At 45.2% G+C, this 16,844-nt stretch overlaps 1 protein-coding gene across 2 annotated transcripts in view; it reads right to left on the bottom strand.

Moving 5' to 3' along the window:
* Window positions 1-10,557, bottom strand: part of mpped2a (metallophosphoesterase domain containing 2a) — a 44,389-nt gene extending 33,832 nt beyond the window's left edge. Inside the window, exons 1-2 of one of the 2 annotated variants that reach the window (XM_086107692.1) lie at window positions 10,134-10,557; window positions 7,985-8,258 (exon numbers count right to left, since the gene is read on the bottom strand). In XM_086107692.1, the coding sequence (XP_085963818.1) occupies window positions 7,985-8,097 (113 nt within the window). In that variant the 5' untranslated portion in view covers window positions 8,098-8,258; window positions 10,134-10,557. Of the gene's footprint in view, window positions 1-7,984; window positions 8,259-9,991 lie in introns of both variants that reach the window. The other variant, XM_086107691.1, reaches the window with a different exon arrangement.
* Between the last annotated feature and the right edge of the window lie 6,287 nt (window positions 10,558-16,844).

Genomic DNA, 16,844 nt, shown 5'->3' on the forward strand with positions numbered 1-16,844 from the left:
TCCTCAGGCCTGCAAAGGTGGCAAACAAGAACAAGCAAAACAAGAAAAGCCGAAAGGAAAGGAAAGGAGCATCACGTCGGTGCGGCATGATGACAAAAATGGCACGATACACACACAAGCAAATTGTCAAAATATTCTGATGATTTAAGGAGAGCATGATGCCACTCTGCCTTGAGGCGCCCATCCTATTCTTCATTTGTTCAGCCGGTCCTCTTGCCTCCCGTTATTCCTGCCATTACGGGCAAGTGTAGCGCACAAAGTGCCCCGCGTTGGAAAATCGGCACTGGGAAAACCTTCCGGCACGACGTTGGGGAATGAATTGCTTCTGCTAATGCTCCTTTCATTATGGCACAGGCCTTAATTGTGCTGCTGACAGTCTGCGTGGCCGCGGGGCTGATGGGAGAAATGTTGTGAAGACAAGCATGACCTGATTGCCACAGCTGAGCACCAAGAAACCGGCGACATATCGAACAACAAAGCCGTACAATCTTACCTAGAACAAATAATTCAATACAAAGTAAGTTAAAAAAAATTAGGTCAAGTTTGACACAAGCCTTCGTGTGATGCAAAAAGTGAGGCATAACAGTGACATTATGACAAAGTAGGACCTCCCATCCAAGCTAATTAAATGCCAGCATGTGACGACAAGGTAGGCGGAGCATATCGATGCGGTACTTGAACAATATTTTTATGGTTACATTTTTTGTTTGGGGAAAAATACAAACCCAAATAAATAAATAAATAAAAATAATTGACACTGCTTTATTTGGTTTGAACAAATTAACCTCACTTGCAACTAAATATCCATCCATCCATCCATTTTCCGAACCGCTTGATCCTCACTAGGGTCGCGGGGGGTGCTGGAGCCTATCCCAGCCGTCTTCGGGCAGTAGGCGGGGACACCCTGAATCAGTTGCCAGCCAATCGCAGGGCACACAGAGACGAACAACCATCCAAGCCCACAATCACACCCAGGGACAATTTAGAGCGTCCAATCAACCTGCTATGCATGTTTTTGGAATGTGGGAGGAAACCGGAGCACCCGGAGAAAACCCACGCAGGCCCGGGGAGAACATGCAAACTCCACACAGGGAGGCCGGAGCTGGAATCGAACCCGGTACCTCTGCACTGTGAAGCCAACGTGCTAACCACTGGACTACCGGGCCGCCGCAACTAAATAAAAACAATGATTTCCCCCAAAAGAACCGTTTTCAACTAATCACTATCATAACGTTAAACATGACATAAACTATTCTTAAGTGCAAAAGAAATCAGTAGTATGGAGCAACCAGCACGGCAGTTCTGTAATGCGAGTGTCCTCCGGCTGCTCGTGTGCGGCAAGCGTTGTCAGATACATTGAAATATTTGATTGCACATGCGGCAACGTGCATGGTCACTATCAAACTTTGAGAAATGTAACCGCACTTTGACCGATTTGCATTCTCCGCCGTGATTGTCAATCACTCGGAGCACCGACGACGCGGTCAGCGGCGGTGTGCTAAATGCAAAAATAAAATAAAATAAAATTATAATTATAATAATTAGCGGGTGAGCTACTTGTTTTTGTCACCCACTGGAAAGTCTTGTGGCTGCTTTGGCAAGAAAAAGGAAAGACACGATGTCTCGTCATTCCTCCGTCCCTCTCCAGGCATGACCAATCACACCAAGAACAACCAAACTTTGACATTAACAACTGCACTGAGTGTAAATTGATTAGCCGCGCCTGTAAAATGAGACACAATGAGAATGTTGTTGTGTTGAGCTGAGACAAGTTTAAAAACTCGGATGCAACGTGAATGTAGCGACAGAGCGAAGCCAGTCCACGGGTGGAAGTAACACTATCGGGTTACGTGGCACGGCGGACGTTTTTTTGGGTTACGTGGCGAGGTGCCTCCAATGGTTCTTGGACGATGATCTTAATTTGACTGCTCGTCCGAAATGTGATCGGAGAGGTAAAAAGGTGCAAAATAATGTTTGTCCAGCCGGAATAAATCAAAACTAATGAACGAAGTGAACCGATCAGGGTGGAGTTTATTGATATGCCGGTCTTTAATGATTTAACCTCAGGTTCAATTTGGTACCTACGACCACGGCTCGGTACCCATCCCGAGATAAGACCAATATTTGTTTTGTCTTATTTTACATGGGTGTGCTTCACTGTAATAATTGTTAGTACTCTACGTCGGCGTACTATGAGGACGAGTCACAGGCTTGGAATTGATTTGTTGTCCAAACATTGAAGAATTAAGCAATTTTGTGAAAAAGAAAAAAAAAAAGCTCTATTTCTCACGTCACGTTTAATTTTTCATTGGTGCAAATAACAATAGAACCTACTTGTGCACCGTTCCTCCGAAATTAACCTGCACATAAAAATCATGCAAACTGTTAAGGATTAAAACACATCTAAGAACACCGCGGCATATTGTTGTTGTCACAACGCTTTGTCAACCGACGTGTTTGATTGAAAGCTTTGACTCAAGTATGTTTCTTTCATGAAGGTAAAATACGGGGCAGGTTTCAAATACTCGTCACACTGCGTGTTGCATGGTGCTTTCCGTGCATGACATAACGCTAAAAATGTCTTACTAATAAACAAGAACAGATTATCAACACGCGTCAAAACACGTAAAAGCCACGATGGGCAAATGCCATGTGGAGAAGTTGCTGCCTTGGGCCGCTTTCGAGCAAGAGGTGACTCGATCGGAAAATGGTGCCCAGTCACGCCAGGCTCCAACGGAACTCTCTGAATGTTTTTCCGTTTTCGGAAAACGCAGACCTGTACAATGTCAACTGTCACTTATCCACACCCACCACCAACACCATCATCTCCAATTCCACAACCATTTCGTTGCGCTACCAAAAGCAGGTCGGGTGTAAAGTGTATGTGTGTGGGGGTGGGGGTGGGGGGGGGGCACTTAATCAAAGCCTCTCCACTTACTTGCTTGCTCAAGTCTGAACCTAAATTTCAAATGTAATCTATCATAAGATAGAGATATTGCATGCATTAGTCATTACGCACTTATGACATTAACGTCAACAATGGCTTGACTAAAACGTTATTCTTGACTTCTGATTTCAAAACTAGTTATCCCCCAATTTGTTGTGCACTGTATATGTAAGGTGTGGATCAAACATTTATACGGTTTCACAAAATTCAGTCACAATGGCCCGCTAAGGGAAACCGTAACGACAATGTGGCCCTCTACAAAAACGAGTTTGACACCCGTGGTTTAAAGTTTCTTGCGGTGCAGCTGTGCCTTGTTCTGAGAGAGCTAGCGCACCATTTTAGCTTTATTTTTTTTAATGCTATTTCTTCAGCCTTCAAGTTAATGCAATGACAAAATGGAGCGAATTCATATTTCCATGTGAAAATATAAAAGCCCGTGTGGGATTTTGCGATATTATGTTCGATCCTTGCTGAATCAACTGAAGCTTTTTTTTTTAAAACTTTTGGCACAATTGTTTGCGAGTTTGTCCAATCGAATGGGTCCCTGAGCCCACGAGCTTATCAAACGTATCCCTTGCAGCGAGGGCTCACGTCCTCACTTCCGTGCTCACGCAAAGTCAAGAAAGCCTTGATGACATCTGACACTTTGATTGCCGTTGGCTGCGTTGAGCACAAAGTCACGTCGGACGTGGGACTACCATCTCATCATCTGAAGGAAGTTGTTGAAAATGGAGGAGTTGCGTTTTCAAACGTATTCGCGCCGAACAGCGGCTGAGCAGAAAGTAATCCATCTTATTAATTAATAGCGCCTTCTCAGCAAGAGTTGATCAATTTTTTTGACAAACTTACTGAGCGGTGAATTCTCATTTTACTGTATAGCACAAGTTCGTTTTTACGTTGCCATTTCGTGTCAAGAGACGCTCGCGTGACAAAATCCTCAAAGTGCCATGATGATGTCTGCACGGAAATATAAAGATGATACTGCATTTTTTTTTCCCTTTCTGAAATAAGGTGCACTAAGTGATGCAACCATTTGGCTCTCACTGGGGAGGCGAAGAGGGGGGGGGGGGGGGAGAAGCATCAAAAGCATAGCACGAAATATAAGATGACATCATTTCCATTTCTCTTCACCCGCGGGCAAAAGAAAGATGAGATGTAAAGATAACCCCAAGAGTGAAAAGAACTTTTTTCACAAGCAAGAGTTTGCTCAAGAGCTATCGTTCCAACATATTATCGCAAGCGCCTTACGCTCGGAATGAAAAAGACCAAATTAAATTGGTTCAAAGCTATTTACAGGAAAGGGAGGCACCGGAGTGCTGCGGTATTAACAATGACACTTTTAATACAGTGTACATTTCTTATCAGAGGCGGTCATGCACACGAGGGGAATATTTCCATTAGAAAAATGATTCGGGCAACCGCTCAAGCGAAAACTCAGCTCTTTTCAGCCCTTTTAGGTTCATTGTAAATGTGCACGGACTCAAGTTAACATGATCCATTCATTGTAAACGTGTGGAATGTGAAGACGCCCCTGCGTATACCTGTAGGTGCGCTCTTATACGTTCGTAGATTGGGCGGGGGTGGGGGGGGGGAATAAATAAATAAACGACAAAGTCGCGTTCCAGCATTAGAAACAAAGAAATGTTAAAGTGGATCAAGTCTGTCCTACCGGCGCATTGCCTGGATGATACAAGAGTTAGGAAGGAATCTGGCCCTGCATGGTGGTATAGAATGCGTGTTAGGATGTCGGTTGACGTGCCGATATTTTAACAAGCTGACCAGGGCTGATAAACTCGTGTTGGGATTGTTCCGATACGAGTGAGGCACAGATTGGCTGATTGAATCAATCAGCGGGATGCATCGCTGCCTCCAAGATTTCTGCCGTGTCTGTTACTTTGTCTCCAAGAGCACAAATAATTGCCGCGTTGCCACTTTTTGCCTTTAGATTTTTTTCTTTTGTCTTTTTCCGTACCAAGGTCTGTCGATAATCACAAAGCGAGCGAGGCGAGAGTGAGATCGTCCACCGGTGGAACAATCACAGGGTACGTCGTTCTCCCAGGCAAATCCGAAAATGAACTGTTTAACTGGGTCAAGAACATGCCCGGCCGGCCATTGTGGTACCTGGGAGACCTTCATGTAAAGTGGTCACAAAATTAGATCCAGCCGCACGATCGAAGATAAAAGCCGTGCGCGAAATTCTGGTTTTACAAGGGTAGTTGTAGGAGACGCATTAAGGAAACGTGGCAGTTTCATTGCTGGCAAATAAAGAGTTGGGTCTCCAACCGCCGCGTGGGAAATTGAACAACTAAGTCGAACCTCGCGCGGATTACACGTTCTAAAATATTATGGAAAAGTCCAAAAGTTAAGATTGACGGCTTTGATTGACTTGACACTTTGCTTCTGGAGCAGAAGCCGCTAGCCTCGTTCAAACTCCTAGCATTAGCCTCGGTCACCATGGTAACGAAAAACCCGGGCGCAGCGATCCAAGAGGAGCTGTGACTCGTTTTCACCAGACGGGACAGCCCCCCACAAAACAGCGACATTGCCGAAAGCTTAAATATTGGGGTGGGGTATTTTGTGGAAAGCATGTTGACGCCGTTTAAAAAAAGAATCTAGACACAATATCTTCTTAAATGAAAGGATTGTAATGACGGGCTGTGTACTGGGTCTCACCAGATGTCGCAACCACCATAAGTTGAGGTCAAGCTTTGTCAATTGGCCGTCATCTTGTTGATTCACGGCTAACATGCTAACCTGATCAACAATTGACAAGACTTAACTTTATTCAATATTAATTCTAAAGATGTGGGGGGCGGAAGACAATCAGACTTGATGTCTTTCTTTGCTATTTTATTGTGACACATCAAGTCCTTTACCCCCCCCCCCCTCCCCCTCTTTTGTGTCTGTTTATATTTTGGGCTTGCAGTCTGGCCCACATTCTACTCAAATTGGATTGGAAGCCATTAGTGTCCCAACTCGAAGCATATGTTCCAAGTTGTTGAGCATTTCATTTCACGAGACGATGGCGAGGGGGGCTGAAGCAAGACGAAAAAACACACACGCGCGCGCACACACACACAGACACACACACACACAGACACACACACACACACACACACACACACAACACACACAGCGGGTCCGCACAGAAAAATAAACCAGACCTGGACTCAGTCTGTCGCTCACTTCCAGACACAAGCAGACGTCCCACGATGCCAGGCATGACCATGGACTTCGGGGTCACATTACAAAGCGTTATTGCCGCTGCGACGTTCAAGTTCTCGTATGTAGCTCATAGAGCGATACCTTCTGCATTGGACAAAAGGCACTGCTGTACTCCATCACAAAATCTAAATAATCCCTCTAGGTAAGGGAGTGGGGGGGGGGGGCATAAGAGGAGATTGGATTTCAAAAGAGAAGCAACCGACTCGCTTGAGTTTTTGTTCTCCCTCCTTTTTCTCCTTTGGCCACAACTTTATCCACAAATACTTTGGATGCACCGAGAGAGAAGCCTCGTGCAAGTCCGAGCGTTATCTGTGAAATATAAACAAGTCTTTACGTTTACAGGGCAGAGTGTGTATTCTATAAGCATTTAATTATGCTGGGGGGGGGGTGCTGGGCTCTAACTTCGCATGTGTGTGTGTGTGTGTGCGCGCACGTGATGCTGAGTTTCCCAGTCTGAGTTTGAGAATGACTGCGTAAAACACTGCTGGCTCTGTGGAAGCCAGGAAACAGCCTAATGCATTTATCCAAACACATATCTACAGAGAGAGAGGCCCCCTCGCCTCATCACATCCCCTTTCCAACGGTACGTTTCGCCTTCACAAAATAAAGCAGGGAAACGGCAATAAACATGTAATGTAATCGAAACGCCACTCGCGTTTGAGACGCATTTCCAAAAACATTGAGGCGCGCCGACGTAATTAAAGACGGACGCTGGACACGACGAATCAATTGCGTTTCCTCCCATCCGCAAAGGAAACGCTCTCCACACTTTTGCTTTCATTCAGGTCTTTCCTCTGCACCGTAGCGCTTTTCGATGCATCGAGTCAAACGCGCGCTCGATCGGTGCAACGCCGCCATTTAAAAGGCTGAGATGAAACACGCCACGACACCATAAAGAAAACTGCGACAAAACCTGTCCGTTTGAATCACGCAGGTCTGAAAGTGAAATCTCCAGGGAGATAAATTGTGTGAGCCAGCTCAGACGTCCCCACCAGAACGTGTCCCGCGCTGTCCGGCGCGGTTATCCTTAATTCAAATTGAGGTATTTGGCCTGATTTATGGCCGCCTGTGCCAGCCATTAAAATGAACTGACATAACATAAACTGCGAGGTGACCTTGTCTCCTTTTCCCACATCGGCGAGACCAACGCTCGCTGCGCCGCCAGCCTTTCTCGCAGCTCACAGGAATTCCAAAAACAATACGGTGGGAGCAGTTTGTCGAACACTGCCAAGGCGAAGCAGAAGGGGCCTCTTTTTAATGCTAAAATCTGAACAGGGTGATCATGCTGCGATTACCACCCTCGAATGTCTTACGTGCTTTGCGATGCATTCGTTTTAATTTCAACTCAATGTCAAACACCTTGGTAAAAATAAAATACAATTAAATAATTAAATAAATGAATAATCTGCAAGCAATATACTATTGAACATCAATTGCAACTTAATTTGATGAAAATAAATATATTTTGGGTGAAAACAGGAAAAATTAGAAAATTTAAAAAAAAAAACGGAATCAAGATTTAACCAGCCCAACATTTTGCTCAACTGTGGCCTCCTGCTTCTCTTCGCATTTTAATTTAGACAAACTTTTAAAACTGGAAGCAGTCACTAAAATGATTGCAGCAGACCGCAGTTATTCTATAAAATAGACATTTTCCAAATGCATTTTATTTCTATCAAAGCTCGCGTGCCTTTCAGTGTTTGCATTTATTTTCCAAACATGGGCTAACGTAAACACGACTCATTTGTCTTCAAGCTCCTGACAGGTGTGTCAGACCGCAGGAACGTGTGCGCGTGTCACGCTTGCACTTACATGTGGACGTGCGGCGGTTGGAAGCGGCTCTGATTGATGTTGTAATGCGTGAAGGCCTGTGTCGGGTTGGAGCTGTACTCATCCACCGTGATGGTCACTTTGCCATGAGCCATCCTTCCGACGTGTGGACATGAGACGCCGTTCGTTCACCGGGATTCAGCAGCGATGCGTGCAGCGGACATCCTTTGGAGCGGCTCAGAGAAAGCCCAGGAAGTCACCCGCAGCAGCGGCGACGACAGCAAACGCCCGACACGCCCACCCAGCACTCTGCCGGCTGCGCGAAAGAAAGAAGAGACTTTAGCGACATGTCACAGGCCGAGAAAACAATAATACAAATACATTGTTAAACTGAAGCTAAAAACCCAAACGAGCACATTATTTCTTTCACTCACAGATCTCTGTTCATGCACGTGTTACAGTACATTAAAAGACAGTCCGAATGCACGTGAAACTAACACACTTTCAAACTAAACAAAAACAATAAAAACACTTTTTTTAAAAATTCAGACAGCCAGTAACTGGGCTGCTTTTGAAGTAAAGGATGGTGATATAAGGATGTCTCATATTCAGGATTCCGCCTGTTGACCTGAAAGAAACGTGAAGCAACTGCACCTGGTCGAGCGGACGCGAAACCTTTTCATGAAGAAAAAATAAAATAAAAAAACGAAATCAAGAAACAACCACACGGAGCAGCTGATTTTGCACGAGATACACAAAAATAAAACTTTTGTTTTCCCTTGCTTCTAAAATTATCCCGTTGCATTGAATCACATGTGGGGTCCTCTCAAATCTTCTTGCATAACTGTAACTGCTTTTAAAGAATCCCAAATCAATTATTAACGTGCATGAAGAAAAGCAGCTAAAAGAAGCGTGTCCGTGCATCTTCGGCACTCACTCACTGCGACAGTTGTGTCTGCTTGGACCCTGAGCCTCCCTCCTGTCTGACCTCCCTGACTGGTCGTAAAGTGCCCGCTTCGGGCTTTGACACGTGTTTTATACCACAGCCCCTGATGCATACACATCAGTATTAGAAGGGTTGGGAAAGTATAAAAAGAGAATTGCCCTCAATTTACAGTCTGTCATCTTTTTGGAGGGAAATCAACAGCTCCAGGGTTGATTTCATGGTTGCGTGCAGTTAGTGAATCTGCTAAGGCAAACTGCATGCCAATTTCAACAACAAAAAAACTGGTCGCAAGTCCACAATAAACATTAATGTACGCCATTAATTCAGGGTCAGCCAAGGATGTGTGTTATGAATTTAAGTTACTGTGACTTATGCATATAGGCCAACTCAGTTCGGGTAAATACAGCAAAAGCCACACATTTTTTGTTTTATTTTTCCCACCGGCCATTTCATTTCAAAAACCAATAAAATGTCCAAATTATCGTTGAAATAAAAATGGAATTGCAATAAAAACATCAGGCATATCGACGCATGAGTATATCATAAATTTGCGAGAATAGCCTGTGAAAATGGAATTTAAGCTATTTTAAATCAGACGTCTTAAATGACATTATGGCAAGAACAAATGCAGACTTCATCAAGCCTTGCTGGACTTTGAAACGTTTCAATTAAGATAATTACGCGTCTTATTTTTCATTCTTTATCACATAGAAATAACTATTCCACTTCTTTGTTTATTTTATTTTTTTGCAAAGGCGAGCCAAGTAATTGTGCTTGACCGTGTGTATCGATGCACGTGCCTGTGTGCGCGCCTCGCTGCTCAAACTCTCTCCACATTCATTCGATGGCTACGGTAGCAGCGACTAGCCCTCTAGCCTAGCGTGCTAAACCTCCTCCGACAATCCCTTTTTTTCCAAAATCCGATTTTTTTGTCTTGCCTCGCAGCTCCTCCGTCAGACCGCTTGTCTGTGACGCCGGTGCGCACACGTTTAGTGTCCGTGTAGTGTGCACGGCAAACCGCATAGGCTCCAACTTTCCGGTTGGAAATCACCCCGGTAAAGAGCCCCCAAAGGTGGTCAGTGTCAAGGCAGCCCCACGCTAACCTCTTGTTCCTCCGCGGAAATGACAAGCCGCCTCAAAACGACGGCTTGGGAACGCTAACAGCAAATCGTGTCGTTCCGCTCCCCTTTCTGCCCTTCCTCCTTCTTTCGTTGCTTTCAAAGGCGAGCGGAAAGGCTCCTGTACCGTATTCGTGCGGGTTTTTTTTTTTTTGTGCCAAGCCGGAGGAAGAGCGTCGGGTCGGGGTCGCCCTCTACGCAGCGGAGAGACAAGGGTCCATGCGGCAGCAGAGGAGCGCAGGCGCTGTCGAGCACGGCGGCGGTCCGGGCTGGCAGAGGTCTGGTGCAGGTAGGGCAGAACCTTCGACCCGGTGGGACCTCGGCTGGCTTCTGTGCAAAGAAACCAGACAAGAGAGCGAGGGGGAGGCGGACGGGAGACGCTGACAGACAAGCGGGAGGGGAGAGGGAGTCGCGCAGAGAGCAGCCTCCCACCGACGGTGCAGAGTGTAGTGAATCCGAGTTGCCACTGGGGTCAGAGAGCAGAAGCGAGCACAACCCCCAGCCACCTCCCGTGCGCGCGCCCTCACCGGCGGGCACACGCGCGCAGTTGCGCGGGAGGGAGGGAGAGCGTGGAGGAGGGAGAGCGAGTCCCGCGCTCCCTTCGTGCTGCATTCACTTGCAGTCGGAAATGATAACCCCCGCTGAAAAAGAAGACAGTCAATTAGAGAATACAGAATGCGATTTTATACAACACGAAACAAAAACGCCAAACGGCCCTCAGCTGTGCCATGTGCGACATTTGGAACAGATCAAAATACTGTATATCTAATATTGGGATGGGTAACTTAATTGCTGGAAAGGACTTGATTTTTCCTCAGCGCTACAAAAAATATGTAAACATTTCAATTGTCGTGATTCGATTTGGGACCAACAGGTGGCACTGTAGGGCTCCCCCTGCAGCTGCACACCTGTTGGTCATTAGGTAATCAGTGCTTTAAAAGGACTCCCAGCCCGACCACTCATTGTCGGGTCATTGTTGCTGTTTGCTACTGTCATGTTAGTTTGTTTGCTGTTCCTTTGTTGCTGTCATTTTTGTTTCGGTCGTGTTTTGGTCACGGTTCTGTTTTGGCTTCAGTTGCTATTTTTGTTTGCTACTTTGGACTATGATTGTTTTTGGATTTTGTTTTCTCTGTGTTTTATCAATACACTTCTTCAAATACACCCTGCTCCTCTCTCCTGCCTGCTTTTTGGGTACCACCACCATCATTCTATGTGACATCAATAACTGTTGAAGAAATAACCGCCCACTATATTTCCTAAAAGCTATTGATGTTGAGTTTTTGAAGCAAAAAGTTGAACAGAGAAATCCAAGAATTTAACGGTTTATTAAATGTTTGACAAATGCTCAGTATGCGAGCACCCTGTTTCCATTTCTTGCCAAATGATTTGAAAATTCTATCCGAAAGCTGCGCTAAACATGTTTCCACGACTCTTTCTTACTCTAAACTCGATGTAAATTCTATCCGAAAGCTGCACTAAACATGTGTCCACGACTCTTTCTTACTCTAAACTCTAAGACGCAAAATGACTTCTCCTTTCCAGTGAACGGCAGCATCACTAAATAACGTTTCAAATGAGTACAAACCACATTTTATGCAAAAAGTAAAAACACTGATTGTGATGTAACAATTGGCATGACAAGACCACCGCAGAAGAACACTTGAACGTTTCACCTTTTGAGCAAAACCGGTTTGATCTTTTTACCTTTGCCATTTTCTAAGATCTGGATTTTTGTAAAGTGACACACGAGACGCTATCCTGGTACCTATCCTGGCTGCATCGGGCGAATATCGGTGTGCGCCCTGGATTGCAGGTTGGCAGCCAATCGCAGCCTAGTTTAACCAATCATCCATCCATCCATTTTCAGAACCGCTTGATCCTCACTAGGGTCGCGGGGGGTGCTGGAGCCTATCCCAGCCGTCTTCGGGCAGTAGGCGGGGGACACCCTGAATCAGTTGCCAGCCAATCGCAGGGCACACAGAGACGAACAACCATTCACGCCCACACTCACACCTAGGGACAATTTAGAGCGTCCAATCAGCCTGCCATGCATGTTTTTGGAATGTGGGAGGAAACCGGAGCACCCGGAGAAAACCCACGCAGGCCCGGGGAGAACATGCAAACTCCACACAGGGAGGCCGGAGCTGGAATTGAACCCGGTACCACTGCACTGTGAAGCCGACGTGCTAACCACTGGACTACCGGGCCGCCAGTTTAACCAATTACTACATTCCTATTAGCAGGGGCGCAGCACCAACATTGGGGGCCCCCATAAACGTCACAATGCTAGCATCTTTGCATTTAACCCATATCGGTAGTGAGAAGCCACACATTATTGGTGACACACCGAGAAGCTTTTCAGTGCCCCAGAAAAAAGTTAAGCCTTGCTCAAGGGCAACTCAGCGGTGACATTGTGGATATCCAGGAGGAGAAGGGACATTCCCTCCCCCAGCTCATATCACTATGCCAGTCAGGGAAATCAAACCTGGGGCACTTTGGTCTCAGACCACATTACCACTCCGCATAGCTGCCAATAGAGATAGAGATCATGCAAATCAGCCGTGAAAGGGAGCGCTGGCTTGAGGACAAAAATGGCTTGAATATTTGTTGTTTTTGGTGTGCGTGTTCTGTCTGTAGTCTGCGCTGGGGTCTTTTTCAGAAATGTTTTGAATTCTTTTCATGCATCACAACAATTTTGTTTTTCTTGAATAGGGAAAATGGCCAATACTCTTGCCCCTGTATGGTTCTGTTTGAGTCGTGACAAGGGGTGTTTAAATGTGATCGGCCTCCTCAAGGTTGTAAAACTTTATGACATGGCTTATTAAGCAGGCTATTGATTTTTATCGCATCTAATCTTGTGCCGTATCCAATTATTTTAGTTGCTTAAACACATTTGGGCTCAGCAGCAACGGCGATCTCTTTTGGCTTCATGGTCAATGAAGACACCGATAGCTAAATGAACTTTCAGTCATGTATTGCCATCAGACTTTATACGTTTAGAGCCAAAATGCTAAAATGTCAAATTAGCCGACTTCACACATTAGAAAACACACTGTCAGACAAGGAGCGATGGTGTGTTGAGACGACAATATATATAACAGTAGAACGTCTATTACTGTGTGTGTGGGAGTCACATGGATGCTGGCGAGCCAAGATCACAATGTTGCCTTCATACAAGTGTGACAAGCGATCGTACGACAATCGATATCGCATTTCACAGCTTACTATGAGCGAGATGGTGAGGACAAGTTCGTCCGATTTTGGACTTAATAGCAGTCTTATGGATTTTAAGATATAAAGATGCAGTAGTGGAGAAATTATTTGGAGGCATTGCGTGGAATCCTCCGGAACCTGTTAGCTCAAGGCTTTATTTGACATTTTTCTTTTTGGCGAATCGGTGGACAAGTTGTGGACTGGTTCTATGAGCTCAGTGAGATATCTCGGTGCTCTATGAGAGCTTTGATGCTGTTTTTCAATATTCTAATCTCTTTTGCAAGCGCCGATCACACTGAACCGAGTGTTGAAAGTGTGTCGCACTATTTAATTAGAGTCAAATCAGCGGGGCAGCAAGTTGCTAGCAAGCACCGTTTATTTGTCAACCGCAACTGGGCACCGAGAGACTTGCGCGTTCCCCTCGGTGCGAATGCGGACGTGGAAGATTTCTTCATGAGATCACAGACACTGTATGTGCGGAAAATTGTGCCAAAGCATAGAAGGTGTTATCAGATCTATGATTAGAAGAGAACATGGCTCCATTGGGTTCGCAAGTAAACAATACTAATGAGCACCTGTGGGAGTCCTTCACACAACATGAAATGGGCCAACAGAACGCTGCCACGAGGATTGGGGTAGAAACAGCAAGGCTGCTCTGGGGGGTATAAATGGTTAATTATCAATTCGTTCAATTATATATCGATTCTCAGAGATCTGCCCTCATTTTGTTTGTCGGATCGCCGAATCTTTTTTGAATGAAGCTCGGCCAGTTCTTAGTTTGTCCACACTGTCGCTGTTTTTCTGTGATAAAATCATGTTTCGAATGTGGCGTATTTTTGAGGTTGTAACTTGTCAGGTGTATTATTGAGTTGACCCCCCCCCCCCCCCCCCCCCGAAGACCACTTAGTCACAATAATGACTGTTGTGTATGATACAAAAATCACAATTAAGTGTCAAATTGAACTGTTTTCTTCTGGGGTGGGGGCAGTTCGATTGAATTGCTCGACATCACGGAGTTCAACAGAGATTCACATCTGCAAGGACAAAAAAAAAGAAAAGAAAGAATTAATTTGTCAGTGCCAAGGCCATACTGTTTTTTTTTTTTTGTAATACGCTGATGCGATCTTTGATGAAAAGAGGCTGCCCAGGACAATCCATAATGGACTCATCTGCCACATTTACATGTCTGCCAGTTCAAGCGGAGCTGCGTTTTTGTAATTTTACTGACAAGCTTCAATTTCCCAGGCCCGTCTGCACACTCGACGCTGCCACAGCGGACCCGCCAGTCATTTCCATTTGACTTTTCTCTTATCTGCACATGCACAAAAAAAAAAAAAGCATTTCCATCAACTCGCCAGCGCGTGTTCATGTGAAAACGGGTTTTAAATTTTATGAAGCGAGGCCAAATTTAAACATTTGAGCCCCCCCTGCCCTCTTCCCCTGCTGCTTATAGAAAAATGATGATAGATAGGGTGACCAAATGTCACATAAGAAATGGCTTTGGCCGTGAATGTTTTATTCAGTCCTGTGTCGCTTTGATCACATTCATACAATACAAAATGTAAATGTGGCGAGTGTTGGAAAAAAAAAAATCCACTCTATTTTATGACCTTCTTATAAAAGAAAGTAAAATGACTTTCCATCCAAATAAGGTGAAATGAAACACAACATATAATAGGTTGCAGGGGAATAGAAGGGTGAGCATTTTTCGCAGGCAGAGGGTGATATTCACTTAACCCACCGGCAATGGCATTTAACAGCACCAACCCTCACAGATTTATGCCTGTCTGTGTAGCTGACGTCTTCCCCCTGTCTGCCATGTCGACAAATAGAACGGCGGGCTGTCTGTCTGAGAGCGCCGTTCACAGACGGGCAGGAGTTTGGGTTTTTAAATGTTAATGCCATTCAGATTTATGGGAGCCGGCTCGATTGCCACCGAGCGTATGCGGAGCTAGATACTGTTTATTTCATTGCAAAGCACACCGGCTAAAATATTTGCCCCGCGGCTTTTGTTGCACTCTAAAGACCAAACTGCTGCTGGCATCAGGAGTGGGTTAAAACAAAACAAAAAAAGAGCTGAAAATTCAATGGTCAATATACTCCGTGTCATGGGAAAGTGAGGGGGGAAAAAATATCAATGCTTAGAAGTTTTATTAGCAACACAAAGTGCTCTTGTCTCGTGGAGCCCGAGGAGAGAAGAAAAGAGAGCATTTGAGAGAAGAAAAGGGAAGAGTGAGAGAGCCCACTGATAGCCAAGAGTATTACTTCTCCTTCCATTCTCCTGCTGTGTTGTGATAGACAAACTAATATGCAGGCTCACTTTCTATGCCAAAGGCTAGACCAAGGCTCACAAGAGACAAGTCCCTCTCCGATACGCTTTCCTCCGCCCCCCCGCCGCCCCTCTTCATGCTTTCCAGCCCTCTTAACTGGAGCAGTGTATCAAGATAACAGTATATCCACCTTATAATTACCCTCGAGATGGAGATTTTTGCCCCAAACATTACAAACAATCTGGTTGGCCTTGCTCTCCTCTCTCTCTCTGTGCATCTGCGCAAAACGATCAATAGCGTATAAATTAGAAGAACACCGAGACCCGCTGGTTTCCATACGGAGTGAACTGTGTATTAAATCACACCCATTGATTCGCTGAAGTTCACAGGAGGACAACACTGGAATTGCAGTGAGTCTTCCTCGCGACTGGTGGCGACCTCGCCACCTAGGATGGTAATTAATTCACTGTCACGTGCACACACACACACACACACACACACACACACACAAATGCTGGGTTATTTTTCTAACCCACTGGTTGGTCGCTGTGGATTTTGAGCAGACTTGGTTATTTCTCCAAGGGTTTTGAGCAGGGTGAAAAGCTGAAGCAAAGTCAATTTATTGTAACATTGTAAGAAGTTCGTGTCCGGAAAGGCATTTGGTGTAAAAATGGCGCCAAACAAATTGCTGTGGGGTACCATGAGATGGCAACGTGTTGTTGTTTTTTCTTTCGAAAATCTTGCAAATGATATTATCATTTTTAACTCCAGCTACATCTCCTGGAAAACAGTTTTATTTGGGGTGCGGGGGGGGGGGTAGATTTAACAGATCAGTATGAGTATTTTTTTACCACTTGTTGGATCAAATCTTGACCCAATGTGCTGGGTCAAAACCTCTACCCAATGTGCCAGGTATAAATATAAAACCCGCATTGGCTCGATTCGTATTTCTATATATCAATTTACAAAAAAAAAAAATAGCACAAACATGGATTGGATGATTCCTAATGTGCAAGTTGTTACGTATTCTGTTTTATGTGCTCTACTTACATGATATGATAAATTTGTAGAATTGTTTTGGAGCGCATGCATACTTCAACAGCATAAGCATCAGCGTGCGTTGCAGCCACTCTGGAAGACAAAGTGAACATTTCCGCAAAAGTCGATCGCTGCATTTAAGTCGAGTCGGTATTTAGTTGTCGTGACTCGGCTTGTGCCTTGGCGCTCGTGTTATGTCGGACGGCGGCTACGGAGCAACAGACAAGTTCAAGCAATGGCACAAAAGCATGTCAGCGGGTCAGCTGGCAGAGCGGCAAGGAGTGAACTCGCAATCACTGAAACACACTCAGGAAAGA

Source organism: Hippocampus guttulatus, chromosome 3, assembly GCF_054856545.1.
Source record: "Hippocampus guttulatus isolate MCC_2025c chromosome 3, RoL_Hgut_1.0, whole genome shotgun sequence".
Taxonomy (NCBI): domain Eukaryota; kingdom Metazoa; phylum Chordata; class Actinopteri; order Syngnathiformes; family Syngnathidae; genus Hippocampus; species Hippocampus guttulatus.